We start from the raw sequence: 18612 nt of genomic DNA, 5'->3' as shown, positions 1-18612 counted from the left end.
ACACGCGTAAAAATAGTCCGTCGGCAAAACAATCAACTATGCCTTTATCAGGATTGTACATAACTGGATGAAATGTATGTATTAAAAATAATAAAAAAATTACAACACAGAAAATATACGAACGAATTTAAAATTTATAGAAAAATACATTATTTGATTTTGTTTGACATCTCAAAATTTTAATTTTGAGAAACTTTTTTATTAAATATATGTGAATAAAAAACAGAACATTACTAGTAACTGAAAATGTTTGTGTTGTACAAATGAATTTAAAATTGTTATTTAAATATAAAATTGTAAAATTTCCAATATATGTGAAAATCCTATCAAAAGGTTTTTTTTCACACTATAAAACGTTCAAATATAATTAGGTACCTAAGAAAATGGTTTAAGCCTTGACCAATAGAGAAAAAAAAAATTTTGATCTTAGATAAAAACCAAAATTATAACTTAAATTCATAAAAACTGTTTCAATTATGAATTAAATTTCACGTAAAAACAAAAAGTTGGTAGTTATTCAAGCGTAGCAAAAATTCCAGTATTATGTGCTGTTACAGTACCAAAACATGTACAATTGAAGCTAAAGTATATAGTCCTAAACAATAAAGACATGTCTCACTAAATCTGCCTAAAATTTGTGTCTGTTTAACGAGCAGTAGAGATCCTAAGAACCATGTTCTGTGTTATATATCTCAATGAATACACTAATATCCCAAAACAGCTGCTAGCTAAAGGGACATCGAACAATTGGCTTCATAAGCATTTGTTTAACAGACGTAAACAAATACTTTCGAGATAGAAAATGCGGTTAAATATGAATAAGAGCAGCAAACTAATGATTATTGGCAATATTTATTTCGCGTTTGTAACATTTCAGACCAAAGGTAGCACTAATTCACTAGTACCTATGTTTACTGCGTTAATCGCTTGTAAGCTGGCGAAAAAATTATTATTCTTTGGGCTCGTTTTCACGTAAATAAATGAGAAAGTATATCTTGTTAGAGTACAAAATAAAATTAATCCATTACTATTTATGATCCGCCACGAAAATATATATGTAATTTTACACTAAATATGCGTGGAAGCAGAGTCTCCACTGATAGTAGTGTAATTTTACACATAGGCCTACACACGTTGGTGTATTTTTACTTAAACTCAAGAGTATAAATACAAAAGAGTACAAAAACAGTATAAAGTTACGCTAACATTGGGAGAGACACTGATGCCGCATACATTTAGCGTAAAATTACAATTGCTATGGTTTGGTAAATATGTCTTAGCTGTTGGTGAATTTTTACATTGTGTAACATAAATTTACAGAAATTTTCCACAACTGTTAGTTAATTTTACTGTATGTTAATTAGCACTACTTCCAAAAATATTGTACTTTTTTGTAGATTATAGCTGTTATTAAACTATGTGTAATTTAGAATTGATTTTAAACTTGATACTTTTCGATGACCAAGTTATTACTTCCTACATCTCTGTGATCTAGCGGAGGATACAACCCACCAACTTCTGTACATTAGTCATGCTTCTTAATCTTGCGACCATCGTGCACAATAATGATCATCAAGAAATGGGAATACTACCTTCATAACCTTATGTAAATCAATGGAGTACAAATTATAAAACAAATTGTATTTTTGTAGTTCCTTGGTCATTGTAAATTTACTGTGACCAACTTTATGTAATTTTGCAATGACGTAAGTATGTAAATAAAACTAAAACGTACTGAAAAAATGAGGATGTTGATTAATTGAAGAAGTTTTTATGTGTAATTTTGCATATACATCAAAATGTGTTGTTTAACACATAAGTTATCCAAATAAAATTTTGGCATTTGTGTATTTTTACCCAAGACTGTAGCAAAATTTGGTCATCTAGATAAATTTGTTTCAGATTTACAAAAACTGTACTTGTTCTATAATTTAATATAAAAAATGTAAAATTAATAAACGTTTGTATATTTATTTTTACAAAATATTATTTGAGTCTCGGTGTAAAATTTTTAAAAGAACCGTTGATTAACACGGCGATTGTGTAGTTTTACATAAATGTTGAGTTTTAAGAATATTAACCTACATTTGGTGTAAAATTACACGATTCCGTGGTCATTTTGCACATGGAATTTTGCCTGATAGACACACAGAGATAAAATAATTTAAATAAAAAAGTAAAAAACTACATTTTCAAAACGGACTAAATGTATAAAATAAATTCATCTAGTTCCATCCAGATTTATAACCATGCAGATTCCTAACCTCGTACAGACTGTCTTTGTGATTGTGAGCTTGTAGGTAATACCTATGAAAATACTTGCATGATTTAAAACGGAAAAACGTGGGGCGCACGCAATAGATAATTGATGCACGAATAGTTTGCCTAAGCCACAAATAATTTTATTGCACTGCAAACGATATGAACCGCTGGGTGAAATTTATCGACAGAAACTCCCTACACGCTTTACTATTATATATCGCATGCGCCCCACGTTTATCGTTTTAAATCTTGCAAGTGTATTCATAGGTATTAAAAATTTACAATCACAAATTTTCAGGGCACCCTGCATGGGGTTAGGAATCGGTATGGGATTATAAATCTGTTCGGGACTAGGAGATATTAGTTTATACTTTTTAGTCCGTTTTAAAACGTGGTATATTAATTTTTTATTTGCATAATATTATTTTTATTTTTAGTCTTGTGTTTGTGATTGACTAGGATCTTCATCGGGTGTGTTATCTGCAATCAAAAAATCTTTGCACTTTTCACCCCAATTGAAATCATTACAGCTCAAAGTAATAAACTAAGTTGGAGGACCAAGATAACGAGTAAATGCAATCAATTTGTTTTTAGCTGTTATACATATATGTTAATAGCTGTTATTTACATACGGGAAGTCAGTTTAAAATCTATTGCAAAATTTGTACTGAACAGACAAACTAACTAACAGACAAGAAAGCGAGTTAATTAAAACGTGTTAATAAAAAGTGTGTAAATTTGCACTTACTAATAAATATTGTTTTAAAATGCGTATTGTTTGTGTAAAATTATACTCACCACAGAAGAGTAAGTATTATTATAACATAACGTGATATTTAAATTTATGTTAATTTAATTTTACTATGACATTATAAGTATACAACTACCAGAAGAATCTTCAAGTTACACGGAAACTGTGTATTTTACACCAATGTTAAATTTTTGCAAAGTAAACCTACATTTGGTGTAAAATTACACGATGTAGTAATAATTACGTACAATTAATGTTTAAAAATACACAAAATCTATGTGTTTTTTAGTCAAAAATATAACAAAAGTTAAAAATAATTTAACACTGAATGTGTGGTTAGCAAAACAAAAATGATGATGCACACAAAACATACGTTAACTTTATTTTTCATTGGTGATGTTATGTCGAGGAATATACTATAGTTTGTTGACCGCAGTCTCTACATTTGAAAAAATTAATTGGGAATTCTTTGCCATTGTGCATTTTAATAACCTACCTTCGGTGAGAGGTTAGTCATTGTGATACATACACCTTTATACCGAGATAAAAATCAGAAGTTATAATATTTTCACCCCAATAAAATCACCACGTTTATCCCACTTCTGAATCCCTGCTGAGCAAACCAGTCCTTCAGCCGCACACATTGGGCGAGTTCACCAGCAACTAGCCTGTGAATTCACTCGTCACGAACTCGCCCCTCGCGTAGCTGCCGCTGGTAAGTTTGAAGAATTGCTCTTTACTGTCTTCATGTTGCTGTGCTTTGATTTGTTGATGAACTATCGAAAAACAGCTGTAGTACAAAAATTTAAATAATAATAACTATAACTGTAGCAAAGCTATTTTAACAAACATTTTAACCTATTGTAACCTATTATTTTGAAGAAAAAAAGGGGGGGTTGTCTGTAAAGTCGGTTTACGGACGATAATTTTACGTGATAACGTCATAAGAAAACATTGATAAAAAATTGCATACTTTTTAATTTTCAAATATTATTTACAGTTTTTTTTTTCAAATTTAATTTAAATAATTGGTTTAAATATAATCACGAACAATTAGTTGAAAAGCCCGACTTAACCTGTTTGATATTATAGAAGATTTTCTCGCACGGTGGTTGGCCGGTTCTTGCACGCTCGGCTCAGGTGGAACGTGACAATTTTTAGTGCGTGCAGCCGGGGTTCATCGATTCATAAGACGTCATCACGTCAAAAACACAGTTTTGGCAGAGACTCGCTGAGCTAGTGGCAAAAAGCTGAACAAGCACGAGTTTTTTCACCAGCTAGTAAACTCGACAGCCTAATTGAAGCTTCAAAATGACTGGGCCAGGACCCGAGACCTCGTTGACGTCAGAGTCATCGGTGAAGATGAAGGCTGATGAGTTAAGCATGGAGCATTGACGAAAACTTAGAAAACCCCCACTACGTTTTCAGTGCAATAAGCAGAAAGATTATGCCATACAGAAAGTTTTCCATGATACATAGTTTTGACGTTTACGTTTATCAACCCCATTTCACGTTTACGATTTTACGAGCGCAAGCGACGAGGGATTTATTAATTCCTGGGTGGGAACAAGCGACGAGGGATTTCTTAAATCCTGGGTGGAAACAAGCGACGAGGGATTTCTTAATTCCTGGGTGGAAAAGAGCGACCAGGGATTTCTTAATTCCTGGGTGGGAACTAGCGACGAGGGATTTCTTAATTCCTGGGTGGGAACAAGCGACGAGGGATTTATTAATTCCTGGGTGGGAACAAGCGACGAGGGATTTCTTAATTCCTGGGTGGAAACAAGCGACGAGGGATTTCTTAATTCCTGGGTGGGAACAAGCGACGAGGGATTTATTAATTCCTGGGTGGGAACAAGCGACGAGGGATTTATTAATTCCTGGGTGGAAACAAACGACGAGAGATTTCTTGATTCCTGGGTGAGAACAAGTGACGAGGGATTTCTTAATTCCTTGGTGGGAACAAGCGACGAGGGATTTCTTAATTCCTGGGTGGGAACAAGCGACGAGGGATTTCTTAATTCCTGGGTGGAAACAAGCGACGAGGGATTTCTTGATTCCTGGGTGGAAACAAGCGACGAGGGATTTCTTGATTCCTGGGTGGGAACAAGCGACGAGGGATTTATTAATTCCTGGGTGGGAACAAGCGACGAGGGATTTCTTGGAACAAGCGACGAGGGATTTCTTAATTCCTGGGTGGAAACAAGCGACGAGGGATTTCTTGATTCCTGGGTGGAAACAAGCGACGAGGGATTTCTTGATTCCTGGGTGGGAACAAGCGACGAGGGATTTATTAATTCCTGGGTGGGAACAAGCGACGAGGGATTTCTTAATTCCTGGGTGGAAACAAGCGACGAGGGATTTCTTAATTCCTGGGTGGGAACAAGCGACGAGGGATTTCTTAATTCCTGGGTGGAAACAAGCGACGAGGGATATCTTAATTCCTGGGTGGGAACAAGCGACGAGGGATTACTTAATTCCTGGGTGGAAACAAGCGACGTTGGATTTCTTAATTCCTGGGTGGAAACAAGCGACGAGGGATTTCTTAATTCCTGGGTGGAAACAAGCGACGAGGGATTTCTTAGTTCCTGGGTGGAAACAAGCGACGAGGGATTTCTTAATTCCTGGGTGGAAACAAGCGACGAGGGATTTCTTAATTCCTGGGTGGGAACAAGCGACGAGGGATTTCTTAATTCCTGGGTGGAAACAAGCGACGAGGGATTTCTTAATTCCTGGGTGGAAACAAGCGACGAGGGATTTCTTAATTCCTGGGTGGGAACAAGCGACGAGGGATTTCTTAATTCCTGGGTGGGAACAAGCGACGAGGGATTTCTTAATTCCTGGGTGGGAACAAGCGACGAGGGATTTCTTAATTCCTGGGTGGAAACAAGCGACGAGGGATTTCTTAATTCCTGGGTGGAAACAAGCGACCATGGATTTCTTAATTCCTGGGTGGAAACAAGTGACGAGGGATTTCTTAATTTCTGGGTGGAAACAAGCGACGAGGGATTTCTTAATTCCTGGGTGGAAACAAGCGACGACGGATTTCTTAATTCCTGGGTGGGAACAAGCGACGAGGGATTTCTTAATTCCTGGGTGGAAACAAGCGACCATGGATTTCTTAATTCCTGGGTGGAAACAAGTGACGAGGGATTTCTTAATTTCTGGGTGGAAACAAGCGACGAGGGATTTCTTAATTCCTGGGTGGAAACAAGCGACGACGGATTTCTTAATTCCTGGGTGGAAACAAGCGACGACGGATTTCTTAATTCCTGGGTGGAAACAAGTGACGAGGGATTTCTTAATTTCTGGGTGGAAACAAGCGACGAGGGATTTCTTAATTCCTGGGTGGAAACAAGCGACGACGGATTTCTTAATTCCTGGGTGGAAATAGGAGGGTAGAGGCTGGCCCTCGGGATCTTAGCCCATGCTGAAGATGATGACTGCAATGTGCGCCGAAACACTCGGGACATCCTCATATCTCCGCACGCGAGCCGATGAGGGTGTCCTCGGAGTTGTCACCGGCCGCCTCGTGGTCTCTGGTGTCCACTCACCAGCCTCGTGGTCTCTGGTGTCCACTCACCCGTCCACCGGCTGTCCTTCGAGGCCTGGGCTCGGCCTTCCTCCCCCGTCATGGTTCTCATCGCCAGCGTCGCGTCGCCAGAGTCGCGTCGCCAGAGTCACGTCGCGGGCCGGCGTCTGTCCCCGGGCCGCCCGCGCCGCCTGCTTTTCCGCGCGCGACGAGCCGCCGGGCGGGGTTATCGCGCGCCGATAAGCGCCGCGCCCTGTGATTGGCGCTCCGGGGGAAGAAACCCGTCCCCCCTCCACACCCCGACACGACGCGGCGATCACGCCACTGCTCGCGGCGTTCGAACCCGCGACCCTCCTAGCTGCGGCTAGAGATTGTCATTTATCGCGAAAATACTGATTTGTTTTTTTACTTTGGCTCGACGTTTTGTAACCTTAAGGTCATTAGTAGAGCCACGGAAATTTCGCGGATTCATTTAGTCGTAAGCTAGAATGCAAACCTCCACACTGACGCACTGTGTTCATGATTGGACCGCAGTTATCTGGACACGCCCCTCTACGACCGTGAGCCAACGATGTCCAGCTAGGAGAGAAGTAAGCGAATCAGGTAGTGCCAAATAACAAGGATAAAGATGTTCTCGCTATGAAATCAACCAATGGGAAAGTAAATATGGGTCGAGCACACCTATAACTTTGAATTCTATCCTGAGGCCAGAGGAATCCGCGAAATTTCCGGGACTCTAGTCATTAGTAGAGACAGGAAAAATTCGCGGGTTCATTTCGCGATAGGCTAGAATCCAAGTGCGTGTAACTTATTGCCGCTTCATTGATTGGAACACAGTTTGCCTGAAGGACTGTGAGCCAATGAATGACCCTCAACGTAAGAAGTATCGAATTATAAGCATCCCAGTTAGCAGGTGTCACGAGTCAGTAGCCAATGAGCTGGTGTAATATTCCTGCGTACATAGAGGATCGTGGAGTCCATCCTAGAGGTCATTGACACCGCGAATTTTTCCAATCCCTAGTCATTAGTAGAGACCCGTGAAATTCGCGGGTTCAATGACCTCCAGGATAGACTCCAATATCCTCTACACACTCGGGCAAATGCCAACTGTTCATTGGCTGCTGACTCGTGAGTCGTCTCGACTGGGTGGCCTGTGATTCGACACTTCTATGAGTGAGGGTCTCTAATTGGCCCTCAGTCCTCCAGATTAACAGTGAACCAATGACAGAAGCAACACTAAGGTATAATTATTTGTATTTTAGCATAACACGAAATGAACCCGCGAATTTCACGGGTCTCTAGTCATTAGAGACGATTGAGTCTAATGTCCTATGAGACACAAGTACACGGAAAAGTTATATTGGGAAGGGAATCGTCCGTGGCCTATTGCGAGGGTCATCCCGGCCTGTGCCTGGAGTATTGCCAGTCAAATACGCCGATCCTAAACCAAGATGGCCGGTTCCTCTGGACCTCGTTCGGAGATATTCTGTCGTTTGCACGGCCTGCAATACAATGAAGTGTAGTTCTCAAGCTTTCGAGGCCATTTCAGCCGCGCCCGATAAAGGTCGCTCATAACCGATGTTTCGGCGCACATTGCAGTCATCATCTTAGCATGGGCGTAGATTCCGAGTGCCAGCCTCCCCCCCCCCCCCCCCCTTCTGCCATTTTCCATCCAGGAATTAAGAAGCCACTCGTCGCTTGCACTCGTAAAATCGTAACCGTGAGATGGGGTTGATGATCTTAAACGTCAAAACTATGTTTTATGTTAAACTTTCTGTACAGTATAGTTTTTTCTGCTTATTGGTCTAGTACAGCCTGAAGAAATGCTCGTCAAGAGAGCGCACCTGTACTTCGAACTCTGTACGTCGAAATTAATCGCTAGACATGTTTTCGCCTCGGGTGAAGTTGTCACGACTATGTGAACAGACTGTGTACAGTTTTGTGTTTTATTGATCTCTCGTCTCTTAGTTTTCGTTTGTATGCCAGTCTGCAAATGTTTGTCGTTTTTGTGTTTCATCAGTCGTTTGACTTCATGTCTCGTACAAGTCGTGTTCCTGTCTCGCAGGACGTATTCTGTCTCGCCTTGTAGGTTTCAGCCGTGTCTGCTGTGTCTTTCATCCGCGTCAGGTTACTGTGTTTCGTCTCGTGTCGTAGAGCAGTAGACCTTGATGAATCTCCTCAAGTTCTGTTGTCTTCAAGTTTACGTGGTACAGAAATCTACAAGCCTGAATCCATAAATTAAGGTGAGATGGACTCAGTTTTATGATGTCCAAGATGTCCATAATCATCATAAAAATGTGAATCATAATCAAGGTAATCAAGAAAGCCGAAAAAAATGTTTGCATGATAAATTGCGAGAAATGATTTTCTTCCGCCGTATGTAAGAAAGCCTGCGACATCGTATGACAATGGCGTGAACGATTATAATGACTTGAATAGAAGTAAATCCTGAAGTATACAAGTGACTATAAGTTATACTAGAGATCGAATAAGTTCTGTGACAGATTCCTCAGATCAACATCCTTCGTCAGCAATAAGTGTGAAACCATGTACTGAACATGAAAGCAAAGCATTGCAACAGCCAAGGGAAGCATATCGTTACAGTTATAAGTTTGTTGCTTTGGGGGTACTTTTGAGGAAAGTCATGATTCTACTGATTGTACAGAATGATTCGCCTAGATTTCCTGAAATTTCAACCGTATAACTGCAGATATAGAAAAACAGAGCATTTAGGTATTGCATTCATCATCTTCAGCATGGACTTAGATCCCAGGGCCAGCCTCCTCCCTCCTATTTCCACCCAGGAATTAAAGAACAAAAAACTCTTCAGTCACTAACTTGTACTCGCCATTTTTAATGTAACAGAACCTCCCACCATCTTTTGATAATACCCTTGCCCTTTTCATTATGGTCGCCATCTTGGATGTGAAATTCGATTTCGTCATCAGCCGCCATCTTGTTTTGGTATGCTGATGGCTATCTTAGTTCCAAATCTCATTCAAAAATATCTACATTGGCGATATTGGTGTGGCTGGTTGCATATCTCCTGGGCGTTCTGCTGGCACCACCTGCGCTGGTTGCCTATCCAGCAGGGATGCTGCTTTTTCACTACCAGGAGTCTCTAAACTGGCTATGGGTGTGTTGCTGCTGTTCACAACACAACACTGTAACAAAAAAATATTTGATTTTGGAAACATTATTTCTCAAAATTTTTTCAAGTTGGTGGCCATGTTACACATTTGTCATACCTCATAACTTTAATATAAGCTCAATTATTATTACTCAAATGGATTTACCGACCTATTTTTATAGCCCAATTTAACAACACTGGTGTTGAGCGATGATAATTTTACTACAACAGCAACAAACACATGCCACAAAAATGTTTGGCCCACTAACATGTTTACTTCTCCGTTAGCACCACCGAGGCTTGTGATTTTTATGTTTATGCTGTCACACAGGGGAATTTACTGATGACATAATATTGTAGATTGTTGAAGTGGATGTCTTCGCCTATATTAAACCATTACGCGAAACATATATGCGTTAGATTTTTTAACAAACTGCGCATTCTGCATGCTTGTTGGGTCTTCAGCTACCACTTATGTTTACACCCTAATGGACACTGAAAAAACAATAACCAACATGTGAACATAATGCACAAGGCACAAGATGCCTCTACTAGAAACAACGAGGTTTTAACATGACGTTATAATTTTTAACAAACCTAAAAACTGCCCAATGCATACCATCGTAATTCAATTACCAGCTACTGGGTGGTTAAAGCGTTAACCCTCGGCGATTTTGAGGTTTTTCAAACAAACGGTTGCAAAATTTAGAGCCGAGAACATCCTTGAATAAAAACTCATATCATTTAAAACTGCATTTATATATGGCTCACCCGCTCACCATTATTTCATTAAAAAACCTGCAAAAGCTGGATTAACCTTCCAACATTTTTCCTTAAATTTCTTCAAATTTTTTGTTAAATTAAATTCAACATCAGCTGGTGCTAATTATACAACCATCTTGGATTACTTTTCCGAGTTGAGTTCGAGTGTACTTGGAGTCTGGTGTCGGCTAGTCTCAACATTCGCTCAAGTAATACTTGGATTTTACTCGGCTCAAACTCAACACACAACTGTGCAATGAAACATCCTAGGCTTTGACTTATCGCATCCTCCAAGATATCTCGGAACTATTTTGCAATTGGCCCTTAGTAATAAATTTTTTTTGGAATACACAATATCATAAAGATTTTTTTAAGCCCATAATATGGGATTTATGTGTTAACGAAAATAAAATTTGAATAAAGTATTAAGAAAATTGTAAAGCAATATGCCCTTTTTGTATCGAAAACTCCCAATTTATATAAAAAAAATTGGTTGTCTGTAAAGTCGGTTTACGGACGATAGGTTAACGTGACAACGTCATAACAAAACATTGATGAAATGATTGCATACTTTTATCAATAAAATTGAATCATTTTTATTGAATTATCACTATTTTGTATGGACACAAAGAAGGAGTGAAATGAAATCTACAATTTAATTGATAAATTTACTTTTATTTGCACTCATTAATTCAAATATGTTTATTACTTTAACGAATAGATTATTTTAACTATAACTTTTATACATGTTTGCTATTTAACTTCAAGATCGTCGAGAATGTTTTATGCTTTTTCGGAATTACACATTTAACGACGAAGTTTGTTCGTCGTGAAATTAAACGTAGAATTTAATAAAAATGCCCTTGCAGTTAATAAAATAAGTATTAGTAAGTTTAAGAAAGAATTTCGGCTTTAATCACCAACCCAGACGCTCGTGGTGCCGAGATTAAAATTCGTCGAGAATATTTTACGTTTTTATGTCTTCCAGTGCTCAAAATGATATATATGCAATTGTGACCTTGGGCACTAAATTTTATTTATAATTCATTAATAATAACGCCCCTCGCGATAAACAAAGGAAAATATGTATTAACGAGTGCCTGGTTGCCAAGGACGCGGATAGATAGCGTAATTCGTTCGGTTCGCGTCCGTCACCGTAGATGGCAGCACCGTAGGGGAATAATATTATTTCGTTTTTATAATACGATTTTATAACAAATACGCATCCCAAATACACCAAACTTATTTGTAATGTGTTACAATATTTTTTAAAACATTGTGCAAAAGATCCCGGGTGTAATTTGAATTATTATGTGTAACTGTATATCGCGTACCCGTCTCCATAGAATACATGGAGACGTGGCGGACGTTTCTCGGCCGTTTTCTTGTATTGCCCGGTGCCAGCTCTCTCGCGTAGAGCAGCCTCCTGCGGGGAGGCAGGGGTGGACCGTCCGGCCCATGTAGCTGCCGAGGGACGTCTCGCGCGCTGGAGAAATGTGTGGTGCAGGCTAGTTGTGTTAGTCCACGTGTTTTGGCCCGCGGACACGCCAGATACAAAACAACACTCACGCACACGGTAAAGAAAACTATATAAGAGATTATAACACACTATAGAATAGAAAACAAAAGCGATAATAGCGGCGAGTTTATGGAGCGTCTCGCGGCCGCGTCTAGCCTCGAAGGTGGCTCGCACGGGACTGGAGACAAGGATGCCGGGCGCACTGCTCTCGCGCGCACGGAGCGGAAGTGACGTCATTCCCAAAGCCGCGGCGCGCTGCGGACAGGGCTGTGATCCGGGCTTTAACGCCGAGGCACGGACGTACGTCAGACGCGCCCCCCCCCCCCCCCTGGATAAGCCCGGGTCCAGGCCGTCCGTGCTTCCACCCGAGGCAGCAGGATAGGGACGCCCTCTCCCGCGGTGGTCGTCGGGGTTAGGACCGCCTCTCTCACCCCGTACTAGCCGGGTCGTCGTACACAAGCGCGTCCAGCTCCGAGCCTGTGACATAGTCTGCCAAGTAACGTGGGGCTCGGCGACGTCGTCGGTTGCATCTTGGGGTCGTCTCAGCCGGCTCCTCGACTGTGTCTCGGAACTCTGCATCGGCGAGGGAGGCACCATGTCCCCATCCACCTCAGGTGGGGGAGAGTGGCTCAGCTGCCTCCTCCTCGTCCGGCTCGGTCACCAGAGGTTGTTCGTCCGTCGCATCTGCGCCCGCCTCGGGCATCCCGGTGACGTCACAGATCAGTGTCCGCGTCGTGCGTCTCCGACGGCGTCGCCTTGGACTTGTGGCCGAGCTTCCTGTTGTTTCCAGGGTCGCTGTTTCTGGGCTGGGGGTGGCATGGAACAGGCCCCGCATGCCTCGAGGCGTGATCGAGTCTTCTGAAGTAGACGTTTCATCCACTTCTACTAGGGTGACATCCTCAGAGACCAAATTTTCTCCTGGGAATGTTGTTCTCCGTATGGTGTCTCGGTGCACTTTTCGCACCCGCCGTCCATCCAGGCGGACTAGGTAGGTGCTCCTACTTAGCCGTTTAAGGGTCGGGTGTGGTCCCGACCATCTGGGGCTCAACCCAGCACTGTAGTTCTTCGGCGCGCTGGATAGAGGCTGCGTGCGCACGTATACCAGTTCTCCAGGTTAGAGTTCCTGTGGCATTCGGGTCGTCTGCTGTGTTATCTGGCGAGTATAGGCCCCCTGGTGTTCGCGCGCTGTTGTCATTTCTGTCTCTCGCCATTGATGGTACTCCTCTGGGTCTTCCTCTTCATTGGCTACCCCGTGGGCTGTCCATTCTCCTGGCAAGGGCAAATTGTGGCCTTGGACCATTTCCGCTGGGGTCATTCCTGTGGCTGCATTGGTTCTGCGATGGATGCAAAACAGAGCCTCTGCAAGATGGTCGTCCCACTTAGTATGGTTGCTACCCAGCCTTATGCGCATCTGGACTTTCAACTCTTGGTTTCACCTCTCCGTCGGGTTGGCTCGGGGGTGGTAGGCAGGTGTGGTCCGGTGTTCGATGTGCCACGAGTTGCACATCTCCCGCCACTGCCTCCCGACGAATTGACTGGCGTTGTCCGTCAGCAGGTCTCTCGGGTAGCCCCAACACGGGAAGAATTCCGTTTGTAATATTGTCCCAATGGTGTTGGCCCGAAAATTGCTGGTGGGGTAAGTTTCTACCCAATGGGTGAAGAGATCGGTCACTACCACCAGGAATCTCTTGCCCCGGGCTGTGCGGGGATATGGCCCCATGACGTCCAGCGCGATAGACTGGAAAGGGGTAGTGGGAATGCGAGGCTGTTGTTGCTCCATCCCGTCGCTCCACCACGCTTTCTGCTCTTGACACGTCTCACAAGTCCTCACGTACTCCCACACGTCCCGGGCCATGCCGGGCCAGTAATAGTGCTGACCGACCGCCCGCCGTGTTTGGTCCACCCCAGGGTGTCCGGCCAGGACGTGATCATGCATAAAGCACAACACCGCTTCACATGCCTCCGGTGGAACATAGGTGCGCCACTCCTGATCGGGTTCCATTCCTCGTGTGTAGAGCACGCCATCCCTCGTAGTCCAGGTCTCACATGGTTCCGCTATTTGCTTCGCGCGTCTGCGCTCAGCATCCTGAGTGGTGTGTTGGGCATCGTGCACCCGACATTTCAGCTCAACCAGGTCCACAGGAGGCGGGTCGTCGTCCACACATAGAGCAAGCAGGCGGCAGGTTGAGTCCCTTGAGTGGTGGTGATCTGTCTCACGGCCAGGTGGCAGTATCTCGTCCCAAGATACCTCGTCCTCCAGACACGATCCCTCGTCAGGGTACCGTGGTAGGGCATCCGGCAGCTCGTTTTCTACTCCTGGGACGTGCTCCACAATGAAGTCGAACGACTGTAGAAACAGCGCCCACCTCACGATCTTGCTTTTCCGCCCCTGGAGGGTCCGTAACCACGTGAGGCATTGGTTGTCCGTGCGCAATACAAATTGCCTACCCTCGATGTGGGGACGGTACTTCCTCAATGCCCATACCACAGCCAGGCACTCCTGTTCATTGCTGTGGTAGTTCCGTTCAGCGCGGCCGAACTTTGCACTGGCGTAGTCGATTATGCACCTGTCCCCATTTTCGTCTCGTTGGTATAGCACTGAGCCCACCCCCTCGGCCCTCGCATCCGTCTGAACGTACAGCGTCCTATCGGGGTTTATCCGTGACAGAGTGTGGCATCGGAGAAAAGCCGCCTTCAAGCTGTCCAGCGCCTTCTGTGCAGCCGGTGTCCAGTGGTAGGGCTGTCGTGGTGACAACAGATCTGTCAGGGGGGCAGTGAGCGTGGAGAACTGCGGGATATAGTTCCGCAGCCAGTTGGCGAGGCCCAAGAGCTTCTGCAACTGCTTGCGGGTTCTAAGGGGTTCAGCTTCTGAAATTTTCGCCAGGTGCATCGGGTGCAGACGATTACCCTCAGCATCCACCACATGCCCCAAAAACTCCACCTCTCTCCGTCCAATGTGACACCTCTGTGTGGCACAGGTCAGGTGGTGTGTCTCGAGCTGCTCCAGGACCAGGGACAGGTGCCGCACATGGTCCTCCCAGGTCTTGGAGTACACGATCATGTCGTCGAGGTAGGCTGTCACGAACTGGCCAATGTACCCTTCCAGAAAGCGGGCCATCATAGCTTGAAATGTGGCCGGCGCGCACTTGAGCCCGAAGGGCATGGCACAGAACTGAAAGCATCTACCATCGGGCACTGTGAACGCAGTCTTTTCTCTGTCACCTGGGTGTATTGGCACCTGCCCATAGCCCGAACGTAAGTCAAGGGTCGTGAACACTTGTGCATTGCCCAGGCCTGCCAAGGCCTCGTCCACACTGATCTGCGGTGGTGGAGAACTGATGGTGACACTATTCAGGGGACGGAAGTCCACACAGAAGCGCATGGTCCCATCCTTCTTGTCAGCTAGGACGATGCGTGAGTTGTATGCGCTGTTGGAGGGTTCAATGACACCATCTCGCAACATTTTGTGCACTTGCTCACGTATCACCCGTTGCTCACGGAAACCATATCCCCTGGGGGCCTCATACACTGGTTGGTCGTGCATAGTGGGGATTCGGTGTTCTGTCACCGTTGTGCGCCTGAGTGGGTCGGCAGTGGCGAAGACGCTCTGCCTTTCCCTTATGAGCTGCCTGAATACATCCTGATACTCTGGGGGTACATCATTGTCCACATCTTCTAACTTCGTGGGCTCTCTCGGGGGAGGTGGTGCTCTACCTAGTGCATACACTGCCAGGCGCTCATGTTTGCCAACATTCACTAGCCAAGAGGCCGGCGCTATCACTGTGTCATGTTCCACCAACCAAGGCTGTCCGAGCACTAGGTCCTCCCTGAGTCCCTCTACTACAACTGCTGCCGTCTGTGTAACCAGCTCCCTTACACTCACCGTTATGATGGCGTCCCCGATGGCTGTCCCGACTCCGGTGCTCGTGGCCAGGCGCAGCATCTTGGTGTGATGTCCGCTGGCGGTACCAAGTGTTGGGCCACAAACACGTGGCTCGCACCTGTATCTACGAGAGCGGCCGTCGGTCTCCCGTTCAGAGTGACGAGTAGCCACATCAGCCAGTCATCTGGGGTGGTGAGCTGTCCCAATGTTATGTGTGTCTCGGCCCTGGCTTTGGGAAGGGGGTTAGGTGGTGTGGGGGGCAGAACTGTTGGTCCTACACCCCCTGCTGCCCGTTTCCCGCCGGTTGTTGTTGTTGTCGTTGTCTTGGGCAGTCCTGATGCCAATGGAACGTGTCCTGCGGGCATCCAAGGTGACACTGGGGTGGTTGGCCTCCGTCACGCCGATTTCCCGCATTCCGCCACTCTGGTGTGGTGGTCTGTCGGCTGCCACTCGGTGGGCCTTCGATTGCCCGTGCTACCGTCTGCCGTGGACGTTCGGGCTGCGTGTTGCCCTCTGGGAGATCGGGCGCTCTGTACTGGTGTCTGGGCTCTCGTCCGGGAGTGGTTGTAATTGTCCGGCGCCCCAGAAGGCGCTGCAGGTTGCCCTCCGTGGCTACGGCCTGTCGTACATATTCTTCAACAGACCCGTTGCAATACGGCCTGAGGAAGGGTTTAATTCTTCCCGCACTAACGCGGTCACGTCCGGCAATGCTTGCTCCGGCGCTTCCCCTGAGGCTATGCGACGATAAAGCTGCAACTTGCCCGCCAGTAATCTCTCCACCGATTCCGTGTCCCTCTGTGCCTCGCCGTAGAAACGGGCCTTGCAGCTCAAGACTGCCTGGCGGTCGTCAAATCGCTGCATGAGACACATGGCGAACTCCCGCCACTGCATATCGTATCGCCCCCATAGAGTCCACCACTCACGAGCTCGCCCACGCAACTGTTCGCTCGTGCGTTGTGTCCACTCCTCTACTGGCACACTGCACTGTAACATACGCCTCTCACACCATCGCACAAACTCCCGTGGGTCTTCGTGAACGAACCCGCTAAACTCCGGCAACACTATATGCCCGGCCCCTGTGGCAACCCGCACAGCGTACGTGATTGGCGGCGCTGCCGAGTTCGTAGGCGTGTCCCAGTCAATTAGGTTCGGCGACGGTGGATTCTGGTTCGGTAACATCGACCCAACACGGTTGCCGGAGCAGCCTCTACACTCGTCACATCCCCCTTTTTCCCGGTACACGGCACTCGCTGTGTTCGAGGCTACCCCATGCATCTGCTCTGATGCTGTATCCCTGTCCCACAACAACACACCCTCAGCAGCTTCTGTCTTCACCTCACTGCGCCTCAGTGGCGCGCACGTGCACGTGTTCCGACACTGCCCTCTCCTGTCACAAGGTCCATGCCTTTCGGTAGATGACACATCGCGCACATAACTGTCAAACCGTGCGGCAGCATTGTTTACAAACAGGGGGCCACGTGGCCGCTCCGACTGCGCAGCCGGCCCGCGAAGGCTATCACCGCGCCTGCCCGAACACCGCCGGCGCGCCACGAAGATCACCGATGGCAGAGCGGCGAAAGGGAGGAAAAGGAGGGGATACCACGGTGCGTTATTCCGTGGAAGGGGGAGGGGGGGGTGAATCGACGGGAAATATAATCCGGTTGCGCGACGGAAGACGGCGATGCGTTATCAGCTGAACCGTGAAACTGATAGGTATTGGAAACGTGGGAAAGGAATGGTTGCGTCCTCGCGTTGATGAGATCAGAAGTACTGTCTAGGTGGATAAGTGAATCAATTCATTGTCCCAGGTGGATTTTCATGCTGTCTGATCACTCACTGTACACTCTTTTCCTGCACTGCACGCGCTCTCTTGTGGACTTGAAGTTCGCCACACGTACGGGCGCCAAATATCGCGTACCCGTCTCCGTAGAATACGTGGAGACGTGGCGGACGTTTCTCGGCCGTTTTCTTGTATTGCCCGGCGCCAGCTCTCTCGCGTAGAGCAGCCTCCTGCGGGGAGGCAGGGGTGGACCGTCCGGCCCATGTAGCTGCCGAGGGACGTCTCGCGCGCTGGAGAAATGTGTGGTGCAGGCTAGTTGTGTTAGTCCACGTGTTTTGGCCCGCAGACACGCCAGATACAAAACAACACTCACGCACACGGTAAAGAAAACTATATAAGAGATTATAACACACTATAGTACAGAAAACAAAAGCGATAATAGCAGCGAGTTTATGGAGCGTCTCGCGGCCGCGTCTAGCCTCGAAGGTGGCTCGCACGGGACTGGAGACCAGGACGCCGGCGCACTGCTCTCGCGCGCACGGAGCGGAAGTGACGTCATTCCCAAAGCCGTGGCGCGCTGCGGACAGGGCTGTGATCCGGGCTTTAACCCCGAGGCACGGAGGTACGACGTCATGTAAAACACCATTGTTCGTACAAAAACGTATTTGAAAAATCAACATTACTTTTAAATAACTGTACCGATTGTGCTGAAAATCGGTGGACGATCGTTAAATTACATAATAATAATTCAAACGACGAAAACATGATTGAAAAGTCAAATCGAGTGGAAGAGAGATAGATGCGGCCCAAGCGTACAATGAGCGTAACGGGACACATCGTAGTGGGACAATGTGCGTTACGGGACACTTTTTAGTGCATGCAGCCGGCGTTCATCGATTTATTAGACGTTGTCATGTCAAAATAGTATTTAAATAAAGAAAATTGTTTATTCAAATACGTGGCTACATTGTTAGTAAGGAAAACATTAATAAG

The 18612-nt window shown here is 45.6% G+C and overlaps 1 protein-coding gene across 1 annotated transcript in view; it reads right to left on the bottom strand.

Annotated features, from left to right (window-relative positions):
* The window catches only part of LOC134528988 (scavenger receptor class B member 1-like), a 54734-nt gene extending 48083 nt beyond the window's left edge, over nt 1-6651 (bottom strand). Inside the window, exon 1 of the mRNA XM_063362656.1 lies at nt 6597-6651. Coding sequence (XP_063218726.1) covers nt 6597-6648 — 52 coding nt within the window. The 5' untranslated portion in view covers nt 6649-6651. The remainder of the gene's footprint in view (nt 1-6596) is intronic.
* Nucleotides 6652-18612: the final 11961 nt, after the last annotated feature.

Source organism: Bacillus rossius, chromosome 2, assembly GCF_032445375.1.
Source record: "Bacillus rossius redtenbacheri isolate Brsri chromosome 2, Brsri_v3, whole genome shotgun sequence".
NCBI lineage: Eukaryota > Metazoa > Arthropoda > Insecta > Phasmatodea > Bacillidae > Bacillus > Bacillus rossius.
The sequence above is the reverse complement of the archived record's forward strand: the minus strand, read 5'-3'. Positions and strand labels throughout refer to the sequence as shown.